At 38.6% G+C, this 16,781-nt stretch overlaps 2 protein-coding genes across 3 annotated transcripts in view; one reads left to right on the forward strand and one right to left on the reverse strand.

Annotated features, from left to right (window-relative positions):
• The window catches only part of LOC123552342 (uncharacterized), a 469,144-nt gene that overhangs the window by 179,419 nt on the left and 272,944 nt on the right, over positions 1-16,781 (forward strand). The window lies entirely within an intron of this gene.
• The window catches only part of LOC123552344 (cation-independent mannose-6-phosphate receptor-like), a 134,595-nt gene that overhangs the window by 64,005 nt on the left and 53,809 nt on the right, over positions 1-16,781 (reverse strand). For both annotated transcript variants that reach the window (XM_045341933.2, XM_045341932.2), the window contains exons 18-22: positions 14,134-14,427; positions 10,427-10,620; positions 6,175-6,255; positions 2,758-2,980; positions 132-254 (exon numbers count right to left, since the gene is read on the reverse strand). In XM_045341933.2, coding sequence (XP_045197868.2) covers positions 132-254; positions 2,758-2,980; positions 6,175-6,255; positions 10,427-10,620; positions 14,134-14,427 — 915 coding nt within the window. The remainder of the gene's footprint in view (positions 1-131; positions 255-2,757; positions 2,981-6,174; positions 6,256-10,426; positions 10,621-14,133; positions 14,428-16,781) is intronic.

Below are 16,781 nucleotides of genomic sequence, written 5' to 3' on the forward strand. Positions count from 1 at the left end.
ATAGTCTCTGTGCTTTTTAAAAGAAATTAAAATGTTCACTTTCCTTAGTATTGGACCTTTAAAGACACTGATTCTGGTATGCAAGGTATGTGGCCTATGGTTTGCGTATTGGGAGTAACACTGTATGTTACCTTTGCTGCCTTCCTGCTTGAGGTCACAGGAAAATCGGATGACGGTGTAGCAATTGTTATCTCCACCAGTGTAGTTTAATATCAACTGTCCACCATCATACGTCAAATTGTCGTTTGCCTTTCCTGCAAGAATAGGTTTAATGTATTCATTGTATGTACATATCAAAGACAGTGAATGGAACAGGTAGGCTATGAAAACCCTGTATCTACTCAATGCTATTTTCATATCGAAGACCTTTAACCTGAACAAGAAATTGTAAAACAGTTACCAACTTGTTTGCTTGCTTGCTTGTGTTTTGTTTAACACCGTTTTTCAACAGCATTTCATTTATGTAACAGCAGGCAGTTAACAAAACCAGTGTTCCTGGATTCTGTACCAATACAAATCTATTCTCTGCAAATAAATGCCAACTTCCCCACATAATTCAAAGGTTGAAGACAAATGATTTCCGACACAATGTCTGTTATCAAATTGTCATAGAGAAAATATGTCCCACCAAGAGATTAAACTCACAACTCCACAATCTGTAGATCTGCACTCTGCCTACAGAGCTAAGTGGGTGGACAGTTACCAACATGCCGTACCTACGGACATTTTTCACAAAGCATATTATCAGCCAATACAATGTCCTCTACCAATCAAAGCACAATTTGCAATAAAAAAAATCTACCAATAAATGTATTTCAAAATTAATGATGAGATAATCAGTTTGAGAATGTATGGAAATCTATAATTAGTAAGAAAATAAGCTTAATATGGGTCCCAGTGACTTTGACCTTTGAGAAAGGGGTCTGGATTTTGTATATGGCACATCACATTGTAATGGGGAATATTTATGCCAAGTTAATAGAATATGCACCCAAAAGAAAACCAAAAGTCTTTTACCTCCAAGAGTTACCTTGATATTTGAGGTAGTGACTCAGACCCCATTAATCTTTTAGCTTCAAGTGTGTTTCATTATTGTGACTGTTTGTGCCTAGTAACTTGAATATCAATTAACTCATAGTACAGTAACTGATAGGACAAGAAAATGTCCAAAAATCTTTAACATCTAAGTGTGATCTTGAACTTCAAAGTAACGGTCACGGTCCTGCATGTGACATTTTACCCGAGTTATGGACACAATATGAGGGCATACAGACAGATTACAAATGGAAATTCTGTACCCTTTTTTCTTTTTTGAAAAGACGGAAGACAATAACATAATGTTGATTGCAGGACCAAACACTGCTTAAATGCAATGGTAATGTGACTGCACTGCTGTAGGTCAAAACAAAGAGCTATAAAAATAAATACATCTGCAACTTGAAAGGCATATTGAACAAATCTCGCCAACCTCACGTGGCAACTGAATGAGATCTCGTTTTATCAGTGTTTTAAACAGACAGCAGATGGATAAAAATTTGTGTTGTGAAAACCTTTATATCAGATCGTTTGTTTATAATGCTAATGGTGTCTTTTTAATGTTATTAGTATTTTCTATATGGGAAAGGAATGAATTTATAAATGGAAGCCTTAGAGATAAACAGTTGTCGTTTGAAAATTAGACCTGATTCGGTTTATTACGTGCCGAACATTAACGACAGCGTAATACTTTAATAAGCATCTGTTGATTTGATCATGAGTGATCAAGTCAGGAAACACTTCAAAAGATAACGCAATGACACAAGCTTACGCGAGATTATCTCCTGTTGCCATTCTGTGCATTTTATACTTCTTTGGTCGAAAGTACATGGAATGTTGCCAGGTTCAAACAAGAGCTGTCACTACTGGAGACAAATGCCCCCGCAGCGCCTTGACCTTTGACCTGGTGACCTTGACCTTTGACCTGGTGACCCCAAAGTTAGTAAGGGTCTCAATAAGTACTATCAGCATGTGAAGTTTGAAGGTCCTGGGTGCAGTGGTTTGCGAGTAAAGTGCCTTCATGCAAAAAGTTAACATTGACCCCTGTGACCTTGACCTTTGACCTGGTGACCCCAAAGTCAGTAGGGGTCGTGTACTCAATATGTACTATCAGCATGTGAAGTTTGAAGGTCCTAGGTGCAGTGGTTCGCGAGTAAAGTGCCTTCATGCAAAAAGTTAACATTGGCCCCTGTGACCTTGACCTTTGACCTGGTGACCCCAAAGTCAATAGGGGTCGTGTACTCAGTAAGTACTATCTCACGTGAAGATTGAAGGTCCTGGGTGCAGTGGTTCGTGAGTAAAGTGCCTTCATGCAAAAAGGTAATGTTGTGATTAACGAACGAACGACCGAACAAACTAACGGATGGACAGTTGAAAACTAATATGCCTCTTTTCGGGGGATAAAAACACTATGCCCTATCAATAAATTACCTTCTTATAAATATCTCTACAACCCATCAGTACTAACTGAATACTTTAACTGTTCAGTCATATATAAATACCATCCAGATATAACAGAACAATTTTGCCGAAATCTCCAACATTTTGCTTCTCACTAACTTTCTTGGATTTCATGGTTGCACTACATCTTGAAAGTAATGTTCAACAAACAAATAAATTTTGACTTATCCTATCTTTACAATTTGATCTTTAGGAATTCACGTCAAAACAGAATTTCAATTCTGACTGAAAGAATGAAACTTAATGAGTTGACATTCATACCTGTATTTACAGGATGGAAGTTAGTATCATGTGGCTTTGTCCGACAAACTCCAGCACCAGAATCAGTGCCACATACACTAGTGTCCGTCAGATGCTTACACACACTGATGATATACTCCTCATCACCCACGGCAACATGATAATCCGATGTAGCAAGTACATTCAGGTCAAATTCATACTTGTATAGTGGATCAACTACCTTACACTGTCCGCCAGTGTTTGACTGAAAATACAAACAGGAAGCATTCACTAGCAGATCCAGAGAGATGGGGCAGGGAGATAGGGGGAAGCGGGGCTCTGTTCACTATACATACAGCTTATCATTAGCTTTTAGCTTTTCACTTTGCTTTTAAACATTTAAACTATTATATACTTTTTATACTAGCTAACTAATTAATAAAGATTTGATACTTTTTATACTAGCTAACAAATATTTATTTTATTTTGTTGGGTTTAACGTCGCACCAACACAATTATAGGTCATATGGCGACTTTCCAGCTTTGATGGTGGAGGAAGACCCCAGGTGCCCCTCTGTGCAGTATTTCATCACAAGCAGGCACCTGGGTAGACCCACCGACCTTCCTTAAGCCAGCTGGATGGCTTCCTCACATGAAGAATTCAACGCCCCGAGTGAGGCTCTAACCTAACAAATTAATAACAAGAACACAGTCAAAGAATGCCTATTAGTCTAGATATGTCAAAAGAGTTACGACACAAAACACCATAACTGGGATTGTAAAGGCACCTATCCTTTCCCCACCTCCTTATAAACCTGGATCCGCCCATGGGTTTCAAGATGTATAAAATATCAATAAAATAATAAAAATTATTTTGCCTAAAAATAATTGCTTTTATTTTTCCCGAAATTTATGGCTATCTCGTTGCTAGGTGTGTTAGCTATAAACTATCGTCGTTGTCAAGTAATCCAGTTTTCTAGTTCCTTGTCTAAACATAACAGATTAATGATAAACGCCTATTCGTCAGGGAACCACTCGAGCGTTATATTAAATCGAGAGCACGTGCAATCTTCTCAGTTGAACTAAAGGTGTATTGGCTAGCGCTTCAGATCGATGTTAAATTGCCCACCCGCCACACCCCAGTAATAATAATAATAATAATAAAAATTGTTGTATACTACAATTCATTATATTTTGTACCTTTAATTCTGTTATGACAATCTGACTGTTTTGTGAAGTATTTATGTTGCAGATAATATGCTGCCATTGGGTGCCAACTCCGGAAGTGATCAGACTCCTGGTACTTTCCACAGACATTAATTGAACGGATTCCTGGGCTACAAACAATTTGTGAAACAGACAAATCTAAAAGGATATCATTCTTCCGGACTGTTGCTTTATGAGAAATCAAAAGGACAATTTAGAATTAATACATGTATAATTTTTATTACTAAAATTCCAGTTAATCATTTCCATATTTATATACAATTATTTTTATGTCACTCCTAATTGTAAGGGCCTGGAAAAATTCTGTCGACCGTGGGGGCGATCGGGCGTGCTTTGGGACGTTTTGATGGTACGGATGTTACGGTGTATATTAAAGGTATTGCTCTAGTGCCTTGGCAATATCTGACTAGCCTTGCTTAAATGTATCATAGCCTTGCTGATGTCATAGCCTTGCTCATCATATAGTATTTGCCTCGCTTAGAATTACAGTACGTTGCCTTGCTCCATTGGTCCGCTAAATGTTCCTCATTACTTTGCAGGTAACGTCGAGTTATGGGGAATATTTAATTTACTGTGGTGTACTGTAGCCTTGCTCATTATAGTATTTGCCTTGCTTAGAAGTACAGTACGTTGCCTTGCTCCGCTAAATATTGTGGTGTACTGTAGCCTTGCTCGTTGCTTAGAATTACAGTACGTTGCCTTGCTCCGTTGGTCCGCTAAATATTGTTGTGTACTGTAGCCTTGCTCGTTGCTTAGAACCACAGTACGTTGCCTTGCTCCGTTGGTCCGCTAAATATTCCTCATTGCTTTGCAGGTAACGTCGAGTTTTGGGGGATGTTTAATTTACTGTGGTGTACTGTGGTATCCTTGCGTCCGTGTGGCGCTGCTTGTTGCTCTACAGGTAACGTGGAGCAATGACGTGGTGCTTTACGAGTACGTCTGGTTTCCTCCCGGTCGACTGGTTTTTCAAATAGCTTTCATTGGAGTGGCCATACTCTGCCAAAATATTGATAATAACTTTTATATTGAAAGGAATATTTCATAGGTTGAATTAGCACTGTTTACAGTATCTTACGTGCCGGTAATTGAAATATGTGACTGTATTCATATCTGAAATGTACAAATAAACATGTAAAAATGTGAATGCTACTTGTCTTCTGGTTATAATTTCGGGTAATAAAATAAAAGCTCCTAATCACAGAGGTTTGAGGCTAGTGATTTGAAGCTACTTGGTCACAGAGGTTTGAGGCATGTGATTTGAAGCTACTTGGTCATAGAGGTTTGAGGCATGTGATTTGAAGCTACTTGGTCATAGAGGTTTGAGGCATGTGATTTGAAGCTACTTGGTCATAGAGGTTTGAGGCTAGTGATTTGAAGCTACTTGGTCATAGAGGTTTGAGGCTAGTGATTTGAAGCTACTTGGTCATAGAGGTTTGAGGCTCGTGATTTGAAGCTACTTGGTCATAGTGGTTTGAGGCTCGTGATTTGAAGCTACTTGGTCATAGTGGTTTGAGGCATGTGATTTGAAGCTACTTGGTCATAGTGGTTTGAGGCATGTGATTTGAAGCTACTTGGTCATAGTGGTTTGAGGCTCGTGATTTGAAGCTACTTGGTCATAGTGGTTTGAGGCTCGTGATTTGAAGCTACTTGGTCATAGTGGTTTGAGGCATGTGATTTGAAGCTACTTGGTCATAGCGGTTTGAGGCATGTGATTTGAAGCTACTTGGTCATAGCGGTTTGAGGCATGTGATTTGAAGCTACTTGGTCATAGAGGTTTGAGGCATGTGATTTGAAGCTACTTGGTCATAGTGGTTTGAGGCTCGTGATTTGAAGCTACTTGGTCATAGCGGTTTGAGGCATGTGATTTGAAGCTACTTGGTCATAGAGGTTTGAGGCATGTGATTTGAAGCTACTTGGTCATAGAGGTTTGAGGCTAGTGATTTGAAGCTACTTGGTCATAGAGGTTTGTTATTAGTTTTGTGTATTCTGCAATAGTTTCAGCCATAAACAATAAACTAACCTGTAGCCTGCTGGCGGCAAATATTCTGCCTTTGCAACCAGTGCAGACAAGATCAGCCTGCACATCCGTGCAGTCTGATCATGATCTGCACTGTTCACTATTCAGTTAGTAAATTTTCAGTGAACACCCATTTGAATAAGAAGTTTTACTGCCCAAACTGAAAGACTGTCCAGTCCATTTTACAAATTTAGCAGGATAAGGGATAAACTTACCTGTAATGGGCAAGCTGCTGGTGTTTGCCAGTTAAACACATACTCACAAGTCTCTGTCTCTGACTCAAACACAGGTCCATGCTGTTAATATATATACACAATAATAATATCATAGGAATCAACAAATACAAAAGAGACAACACTTCTGAACTTTACACAGTAAGATAATAGAAAACACATCAAATTGCTATTGTTGAAAAAGGGGCATAACTTTGAGGAAACTGTACATAACATGTCACATCATCTCGGTGGACAAGTTGTACGATGTTCCCACTATCTGTTACTGAGACACAAGCTCATATACACTGCTATCGCTTAAAAGGAGCATAACTTAATAAAACTGTAAAATAGAGTGATGGAACCTGCATGATGCATGTCAAATCATCACAGTGTACAGGTGTGTGAAGTTTAAATCCATTCATATAATTTATTATTGAGATACCAGCTTAACAACATATAAAAACTTAACAAAACTGGCAAGTAGAAAAAGGGGCATTACTATGTAAAAAAGACGAATAGACTGAAATCTATGCAGTGTAAGATTATCACAGTAAGCCAATACAACTGTACTGGTAATCCACAGATAAAAGGAGTGAATTTCAGAAAAATGACAGCTACAGCAATACATAACAATTGTCAGAGTTACTTGCTCCTCTTTGATAAAGTTGAGAAGAACTATTGCATAAGGCTTTATAAAGTACTGAAACTCCTACAGAAGATATTAAACTCCAACTATCATAACTGCCCCTGTTTATTAACATTTAGCCTGCTGGTGGCAAGTGATTCTGCCTTTGCGACCAGTGCAGACCAAGATCAGCCTTCACATCCATGCAGTCTGATCATGGTCTGCACTGTCCGCTAATAAGTCAGTAAATTTTCAGTGAACACCTCTCAGAATATTAAATGGTAATGACAAAACTGAAAGATGGACAAGTTCATTATAGAAATTTAGCAGGGTTAGGGTTAAAAAGCTATTACCAGACCCGATATTAAATTGTTTGATATGATAAGAGATAGGCAGTTGTATATCATCAATAAGAGATAGGCAGTTGTTTATCACCAATAAGGGATAGGCAGTTGTATATCACCAATAAGAGATAGGCAGTTGTTTATCACCAATAAGAGATAGGCAGTTGTTTATCACCAATAAGAGATAGGCAGTTGTTTATCACCAATAAGAGATAGGCAGTTGTTTATCACCAATAAGAGATAGGCAGTTGTTTATCACCAATAATAGATAGGCAGTTGTTTATCACCAATCATCAATAAGAGACAGGCAGTTGTATATCACCAATAAGAGAAAGGCAGTTGTTTATCACCAATAAGAGATAGGCAGTTGTTTATCACCAATAAGAGATAGGCAGTTGTATATCACCAATAAGAGACAGGCAGTTGTTTATCACCAATAAGAGACAGGCAGTTGTATATCACCAATAAGAGACAGGCAGTTGTATATCACCAATAAGAGACAGGCAGTTGTTTATCACCAATAAGAGATAGGCAGTTGTATATCACCAATAAGAGATAGGCAGTTGTTTATCACCAATAAGAGATAGGTAGTTGTTTATCACCAATAAGAGATAGGCAGTTGTTTATCACCAATAAGAAATAGGCAGTTGTTTATCACCAATAAGAGATAGGCAGTTGTTTATCACCAATCATCAATAAGAGACAGGCAGTTGTTTATCACCAATAAGAGATAGGCAGTTGTATATCACCAATAAGAGATAGGCAGTTGTTTATCACCAATAAGTGACAGGCAGTTGTATATCACCAATAAGGGATAGGCAGTTGTATATCACCAATGAGAGACAGGCAGTTGTTTATCACCAACAAGCAAATTCGATGAACTGGTATCCCCCGCCGAAAAGGTTTGTGGTGAGGAATGGCAAAAAGATATATCCGGCAAAAAGTTAAGGATGTTAATAAGAAGCAAATAATTTCATTAGTCAAAATCAATTTAACAGAAAACAAATGTTTAATTAAAGAGTACATAATAAATGTATGATACTTTGATCCTGACTAAAGAATTTATTTTGAATGGGATATGCTTACTGTAATAAGCTTAGCTTTTAAAATTAAATGCAGTTAATTGAAATGTGTGCTTGAAGGTTAACTGGAACGAAATATTGTCTTCGAGTGGTTTGGCACCAGGTGTTGCTGTTTAACATGTACATTTGAACTTAAAAGAACAGATGTCCTTAAGAGAACACAGGTAAGATATCTTGAACATGGCTGAGGGCAAGGTTTGTGCAGTCACAACTTAACATGTTGAAGGTTTGAACATTTAAAAAAAAAAAAAAAAAAAGGAATGGAAATATATATATGTATATATATACATATATGTATATATTTATTCTTTTAGGGGGTGGGGGTGCAGGGGAACAGGAGAGGAAACAAAATTTCACATGTTGATTATACATTTGTAAATATTGATTGAAAATTAAAAATGAAAAAAAAGGGTAAAAGGGTGAAGTTTGGGGGGGGGGGGGGGGGGGGGGGGGGGGCAGAGGATGCATGGATCAGTGGTGGGCATGACTGGGTGGAGAAGTGATTTTTGGTTGGGGGGGGGGGGGGGGGGGGGTGGGGGTTGGAAGGGGGAGGGGGTGTGACCAAGGCAAGTGGGTGACCAGGTGTGGGTGCGCAACTTCACATGTTTATAATAAATGTTCACAGAAAAGAATGAAAGAAATTTAATGAAATTCTGCCAAATGGTAAGTTTGTTATGTACAAATATATGGATTTTTAGACAATAAAAGGGCAATAACTCTGAAGTTACAAAAGAAATCCGTATAACATTGTCTGTGCACAACCACATTATAGTGCTCTAAATTCTGTTAAAGTTTCATAGTTCTAGGTCAAATATATCAAAAGTTATGATGCAGAAATTGCCATATCTATAGATCTATTGTACCCTATATAGTTAACACTAGAAACTTCTAAGGGCCATAACTCTGGTGTTACTTGGGCAATCTGTCTGAAACTTGATGGGCCCCATAACCTCATAGTGGTGAACATGTATATGAAGTTTGTTTGAAAAAAATCTAAAATAAGGAATGATTTTTTTTTTTTAGGGGGGGGGGGGGGGGGGAGGTGTGTGATCAAGGTAAGGGGGTGACCAGGTGTGGGTACACAACTTCACATGTTTATAATAAATGTTCACAGAAAAGAATGAAAGAAATTTAATGAAATTCTGCCAAATGGTAAGTTTGTTATGTACAAATATGTGGATTTTTAGACAATTAAAGGGCAATAACTCTGAAGTTACATAAGAAATCCATACAAAATTGTCTGTGCACAACCACATTATGGTGATCTAAATTCTGTTTAAGTTTCATAGTTCTAGGTCAAATATATCAAAAGTTATGATGCAGAAATTGCCATATTTATAGTACCCTATATAGTTAACACTAGAAACTTCTAAGGGCCATAACTCTGGTGTAACTTGGGCAATCTGACTGAAACTTGACGGGCCGCAAGAACTCATAGTGGTGAACATGTATATGAAGTTTTAAATAAATACTCCCAACCATTTCCTAGATATGGCTCCAGACGGACGGACGGACGGACGGACGGAAAGACGGAAGGACGGACGGAAGGAAAGACGGACGGAAGGACGGACGGACGGACAACGCCAAAACTATATCCCTCCGACTTTCGTCCGGGGATAATAAGAGAAAGGCAGTTGTATATCACCAATAAGAGATAGGCAGTTGTTTATCACCAATCATCAATAAAAGACAGGCAGTTGTTTATCACCAATGAGAGACAGGCAGTTGTTTATCACCAATAAGAGATAGGCAGTTGTTTATCACCAATAAGAGACAGGCAGTTGTATATCACCAATAAGAGATAGGCAGTTGTTTATCACCAATAAGAGATAGGCAGTTGTTTATCACCAATGCATAATTTATATTCCTTTTCTCCTGTGCTTACTTTAAAACAACAATATATCTAAGTGGGCTGATCTTATTTTGCTGGGTATTTAGAAAAGTGTATGAAGGCAAGCCAACAAATCCACACATCACATATGATATGTACCCTTTTTTTTTATTATACACTGTGAAATAATCTGATTTCCTAGCATGAAATTTCGTGGTTTGAATTGCAATATTAATGATTTCACAGCATAACTGTACAATGTACTGTAATGTTAAGATTTTTTCTACAAACCCCATGAAAAGTATGCATATTTATGCAGTCCATAAAAAAAGAAGTTTTTCCAGTTTATTCTAAAACTATATGCTAATACCTCAGTATCTGAACAGAAAAAGTTTATCCTTGTTGATCTGTGTGCTTGACGGTCTGTTCCTTTATGACAAATATCACCGTTTCTATAGTGTATGGTTAGTGATCCATCAGTATGGGCAATCGGTTTGGACTGAATATATCCTATGTTGTAGGATTTTCCATTACTAGCTGCCTGGCAACCTCCAATTGGTCCATCTGAAAACAAGAAAAATAACCCAAATACATGTACAATATAACCTCTGTATGCAACATTTTGAAACTGCTATAAGAACAGACACCTCTCTACACTCTAAACAAAAGGGCCATAATGGCCCTATATCGCTCACCTGTTATCATTGCACTTAAGGACAAGAAAGTCAAAAAATCATAATCAAGATCAATAAATCCAAAGGACAGAAACAAGAAAGGGAAGAAATTTAACCAAAAAGAAAAAAGAAATTCTTACAAGGTACAGACATGTCATAATACACCTAAAATTGAAGGTATCATCCATGTTGTACCACAGAAAAGTGGTCTCGGTTTTTCCCTATGGCCAATAATAAAAAAGTTACTAAATAAGCTATTTATAGTAATATAAAAGGGAAGTAATTAAAACAAATTATTGTAAGTGAACAAAAGGAGGATCTGCCAAATAAAAACAAGAGCACTGCAATGCAACGTAAATGCAAAGCAATATACACACTAAACAAAGTCATATGACCTTTGGCCCCTAAGTGTGACCTTGAACTTGAAGTGAGCGATCCGAAACATGCGCTCTGCATATCGTTTCGTTGAGGTGAACATTTGTGTCAGGTTTCTTTGAAATCCTTCAAGAGGTTCAAGAGTTACAGAGCAGAAAGGAAATTGCTAACCAACAGACAGACAGACAGATGGACACCGAGGCGATAACATAATACATCCTTTCGGGTGTATAAAAAGGAATCAAGATCTTATGGTGATACAAGTTGTGTGCAAGTTTGGTTAAAATCAAATCATAAATGAAGCTGCTATTGTGCAGACAAGGTCAAAATAGCTTATTCTGGTCCTTTCAGGGGCCATAACTCTGGAACCCATTATGGGATCTGGCCAGTTCAAGAAAGGAACCAAGATCTTGTGGTGACACAAGTTTTGTGCAAGTTTGATTAAATTCAAATCATAAATGAAGCTGCTATTGTGCAGACAAGGTCAAAATAGCTAATTTTGGCCCTTTCAGGTGCCATAACTCTGAAACCCATTATGGGATCTGGCCGGTTCAAGAAAGGAACTGAGATCTTATGGTGACACAAATTTTGTGCAAGTTTGATTAAATTCAAATCATAAATGAAGCTGCTATTGTGCAGACAAGATCAAAATAGCTAATTCTGGTCCTATCAGTGGCCATAACTCTGGAACCCATAATGGGATCTGGCCAGTTCAAGACAGGAACCAAGATCTTGTGGTGATACAAGTTGTGTGCAAGTTTGGTTAAAATAAAATCATAACTGAAGCTGCTGTTGTGCAGACAAGGTCAAAATAGCTTATCCTGGCCCTTTCAGGGGCCATAACTCTGGAACCCACAATGGAATCTGGCCACTTCAAGAAAGGAACCAAGATTTTATAGTGATACAAGTTGTATGCAGGTTTGGTAAAAATCAAATCATAAACAAGAGCTGTCTCCATAGGATGACACATGCCCCCGATGGCACTTTAAATGAATAGTTATGGCCGATGTTAGAGTTTAGGACCTTTGACCTACGGAGCTGGGTCTTGCGCGCGACACGTCGTCTTACTGTGTCACACATTCATGCGTAGTTATTTTAAAATCCATGCATGAATGACAAAAATATGGACCGGACACGCCCATCAATGCACTATCATGAAAAATGACCTTTAACGTCTAAGTGTGACCTTGACCTTTGAGCTACGGACCTGGGTCTTGTGCGCGACATGTCGTCTTACTGTGGTACACATTCAAGCCAAGTTATTTGAAAATCCATCCATCGATGACAAAGATATGGACCGGACACGCCCATCAATGCACTATCCTTTAATGTCTAAGTGTGACCTTGACCTTTGAGCTACGGACCTGGGTCTTGCGCACGACACGTCGTTTTACTGTGGTACACATTCATGCCAAGTTATTTGAAAATCCATCCATCGATGACAAAGATATGGACCGGACACGCCCATCAATGCACTATCCTTTAATGTCTAAGTGTGACCTTGACCTTTGAGCTACGGACCTGGGTCTTACGCACAACACGTCGTCTTACTGTGGTACACATTCATGCCAAGTTATTTGAAAATCCATCCATCGATGACAAAGATATGGACCGGACACGAAAAATGCGGACAGACCGACAGACTGACAGACCGACAGACAGACAGACGGTTCAAAAACTATATGCCTCCCTTCGGGGGCATAATAAAGCTGCTATTGTGCAGACAAGGTCAAAATAGCTAATTTTGGCCCTTTCAGGGGCCATAACTCTGGAACCAATAATGGGATCTGACCAGTTCAAGAAGGAACCAAGATCTTATGGTGATACAAGTTGTGTGCAAGTTTGGTTAAAACAAAATCATAAATGAAACCACTATAGTGCAGACAAGAAATTGTTGACGGACGCACGCACTGACGCACACACGCACGGACTGATGACGGACGACGGATGAAGGGTGATCACAAAAGCTCACCTTGTCACTATGTGACAGGTGAGCTAAAAAGTCCTATAAAAAGTAAGGGATTTTCTCTACGTACAGTATACATACAGACTGGTGTAAATTTATATGCTGGTATCCATTCCATTCAAACCCCAACTTATGACAGCACCATATAACACCTACATAGTTCATTTTGGAGAACAATTAATGCTTGTATGGAATTCAGGAGCACTGAATATATCAACTGGCTGCCACATAGTATAGAAATACAGCCAAACCTGTAAAAAGTAGCCAACCAAAGGTGCAACACAATCTAACTGCTTTAGACAAGTTGAAACAAGAAGCTGTGTTCAATAAACGCTTCATGGCCCCGGTGGCATCCTTGTCGATACAAAGCAACCTAAGTCCAAAACAAGGTCAAGGTCAAATTGAGGTCAGGTGATGTTTGAAGATGAGGAATGGTCACAGGTTACACCTGCATTAGTATCAATTCATTCTTGTAAGCGGTATTGATGCTAGAGGAAACGGTCCCATTTGGTTAACCAAGAGATGGCCCATACAAAGCAACCTAAGTCCAAAATGAGGTCAAGGTCAAACTGAGGTCAGGTGAAGTTTGAAGATGAGGAATGGTCACAGGTTACACCTGCATTAGTATCAAGTCATTCTAGTAAGGGGTATTGATGCTAGAGGAAACGGTCCCATTTGGTTAACCAAGAGATGGCCCATACAAAGCAACCTAAGTCCAAAATGAGGTCAAGGTCAAACTGAGGTCAGGTGAAGTTTGAAGATGAGGAATGGTCACAGGTTACATCTGCATTAGCATCAAGTCATTCCAGAGAGAGGTATTGATGCTAGACGAAACGGTCCCATTTGGTTAACCTCGTACAGACGGACGAACGGACAGGACAATCACTATATGCCTCCCGCATCAGTAGATGCCGGGGGCATAATAAAAACGATGTCAATAATGGAAGTTACAGACTGGCTGCTTATTAATAAGGCAAGTAGCTGCCTTGTACAGGCGACCACTGAGGCAGGCTCTACTACTTAAAATAACTATAAAACCAACAATCAAAATCGGAATCATACCTAGACACTCCGACTTTGGGACATTTTGAACCGGAGCACAAACATTGATGTAATATTCTGTACTGTCGTCCCACATGTCTGTGGCTGTCCAGAAATTATTTCTGATGAGAGGTCGCAAGTTGTACTGTTTTCCAGCTTCATCCTGCACAAAACAGTCGGTAGAAATCGGAGTGCAGGCCAGGGCAGTGAAAAAATGAAAGATATATGTGTTATCCACTTTATGGTCAAAGGTAGGATAACCGATATCTTTATCAGGTGCACACACAAACATTATTTTCACATTCACTCTCTGACCTGAAACAAAAATTATACTTCACTAAAAATAGTCAAATAGGCTATAATTATCAGTAAATGAGCCGCACCATGAGAAAACCAACATAGTGCATTTGCGACCAGTTTTGATAACAGTTTCTCTAATTGCAATAGGGTTCGAAAGTGAACAGCATGGATCCTGACCAGACTGCGCGGGCTGGTCTGGATCCATGCTGGTCACAAATGCACTATGTTGGTTTTCTCATGGTGCAGCTCAAATGTTTTCTTCTAAATGGTTTGCAGATCCAGGGACCAGTGCTTCTTATGCACTTAAACCACTTTTGCCCTGACCCTTTAAGATAATCTTTTCTTGCGAAATATGAAGCTACTTGTAGTTCTGTCCAGTTAATATCTGTATTTAGGATGAATGTAATAATCCTTCTGTGTATAAACAAGAAAACCTTTGATTAAAAATTCATTAAATTCAGTTCGTGGCTGGCAGTTTTATTAATTAATTAACAATCAATATATACAGTAATGGCTGTAATGACAGTAGGTAAATTTTGTATTCTTTGTATGTAATTTTGATGGAAAACTATGTGCCTGTTGAGCTACTTTGCATCCAAAGAATGCCAAATTTCCAAAGGAGAACATATCACCAAATGAAATTGACAAGTAACAAATTAAACTGGTTCATTTTATCAACAATAAGATTTGAAATTTTAAACAACCATTTCCACATACAAAAATGTCTTCTATAACGTATTTGCAAAATGTTTTTGATAAAAAATATTCACTTATATATTAAGAATTGTCATATTATTAAAACAAGAGGGCCATGATGGCCCTATACATCGCTCACCAGAGTTGATCTGGCCTACTGACATAGATTTGGCCCTACATGACCAAGAGTTGAACTTAACCTAAAGATCATCAAGACAAACATTCTGCGTAAATTTCATAAAGATTTGGTTACAACTGTGGCCTCTAGAGTGTTCACAAACTTTTCCTTTGATTTGACCGGTGACCTAGTTTTTGACCCCACATGACCCAGATTCTAACTTAACCTATAGATTATCAAAACAAACATTCTGACTAATTCTCATGAGTTTCAAACTTAAATTGTGGTCTCTAGAGTGTTGAAAGTATTTTCCTTTGATCTGGCCTAGTGACCTAGTTTTTGATCCCCATGACCAGATTCAAACTTGACTAGAAAAGAATAAGACAAACATTTCTGACCCAGTTCATAAAGATTGAGCAAAAATGTGGCCTCTAAGTGTTCACAAGCTTTTCCTTTGATTTAAACAGGTGACCTAGTTTTTGACCCCATATGACCCAGATTCAAACTTGACCTAGAAAATCATAAGCCCCAAAATTTCTAAGTTTCATAACTATTGGGTCCAAAAAACTGTGGCCTCTAGAGTGTTCACAAGCTTTTCCTTTGATTTGACCAGGTGACCTAGTTTTTAATCCAACATGATCCAGTTTCAAACTTGACCTAGAGATCATCAAGACTAACATTCTGACCAAGTTTCATAAAGATTAGGTCACAAATTTTGGTCTCTAGAGGGTTCACAATCTTTTCCCTTGATCTGACCTCTGACCCAGTTTTTTGACCCAAACATGACCCCGATTCAAACTTCCTAGAGAATCATTCATACTAACATTCGATCAATTTCATTACAGACTGGGTCACAATGTTGGTCTCTAGAGTGTTCACTAAGCTATTCCTTTGATCTGATTTACTGACCTAGTTTTTGACCCAACATGACCCAGTTTCGAACTTGACTAGAGAATCTCAAGACCCAAACGTTCTGACCAAGTTTCATAAAGATTAGGTCACAAAAGTGGTCTCTAGAGTGTTCGCAAGCTTTTCCTTTGATCTGACCTACTGACCTAGTTTTTGAACCCACATGACCCAGTTTCGAATCTGACCTAGAGATCATCAAGACAAACATTCTAAGTTTCATAAAGATTGGGTCAAAAATGTGGCCTCTAGAGTGTTCACAAGCTTTTCCTCTGATCTGACCTACTGACCTAGTTTTTGACCCCACATGACCCAGTTTCGAACTTATCCTAGAGATCATCAAGACAAACATTCTGACCAAGTTTCATAAAGATTGGATCACAAATGTGGTCTCTAGAGTGTTCACAAGCTTTTCCTTTGATCTGATCTACTGACCTAGTTTTTGACCCTACATGACCCAGTTTCAGATTTGACCTAGAGATCATTAACATTCTGACCAAGTTTCATAAAGATTGGGTCAAAAATGTGGCCTCTAGTGTGTTCACAAGGCAAATGTTGACGCACGACTGACGCCGGACCATGACCGGTCACAATAGCTCACATTGAGCATTTGTGCTCTGGTGAGCTAAACAAGAGCACCGCCTTGCGG

The sequence above is a fragment of the Mercenaria mercenaria genome, chromosome 4, assembly GCF_021730395.1.
Source record: "Mercenaria mercenaria strain notata chromosome 4, MADL_Memer_1, whole genome shotgun sequence".
In the NCBI taxonomy this organism is placed as follows: Eukaryota; Metazoa; Mollusca; class Bivalvia; order Venerida; family Veneridae; genus Mercenaria; species Mercenaria mercenaria.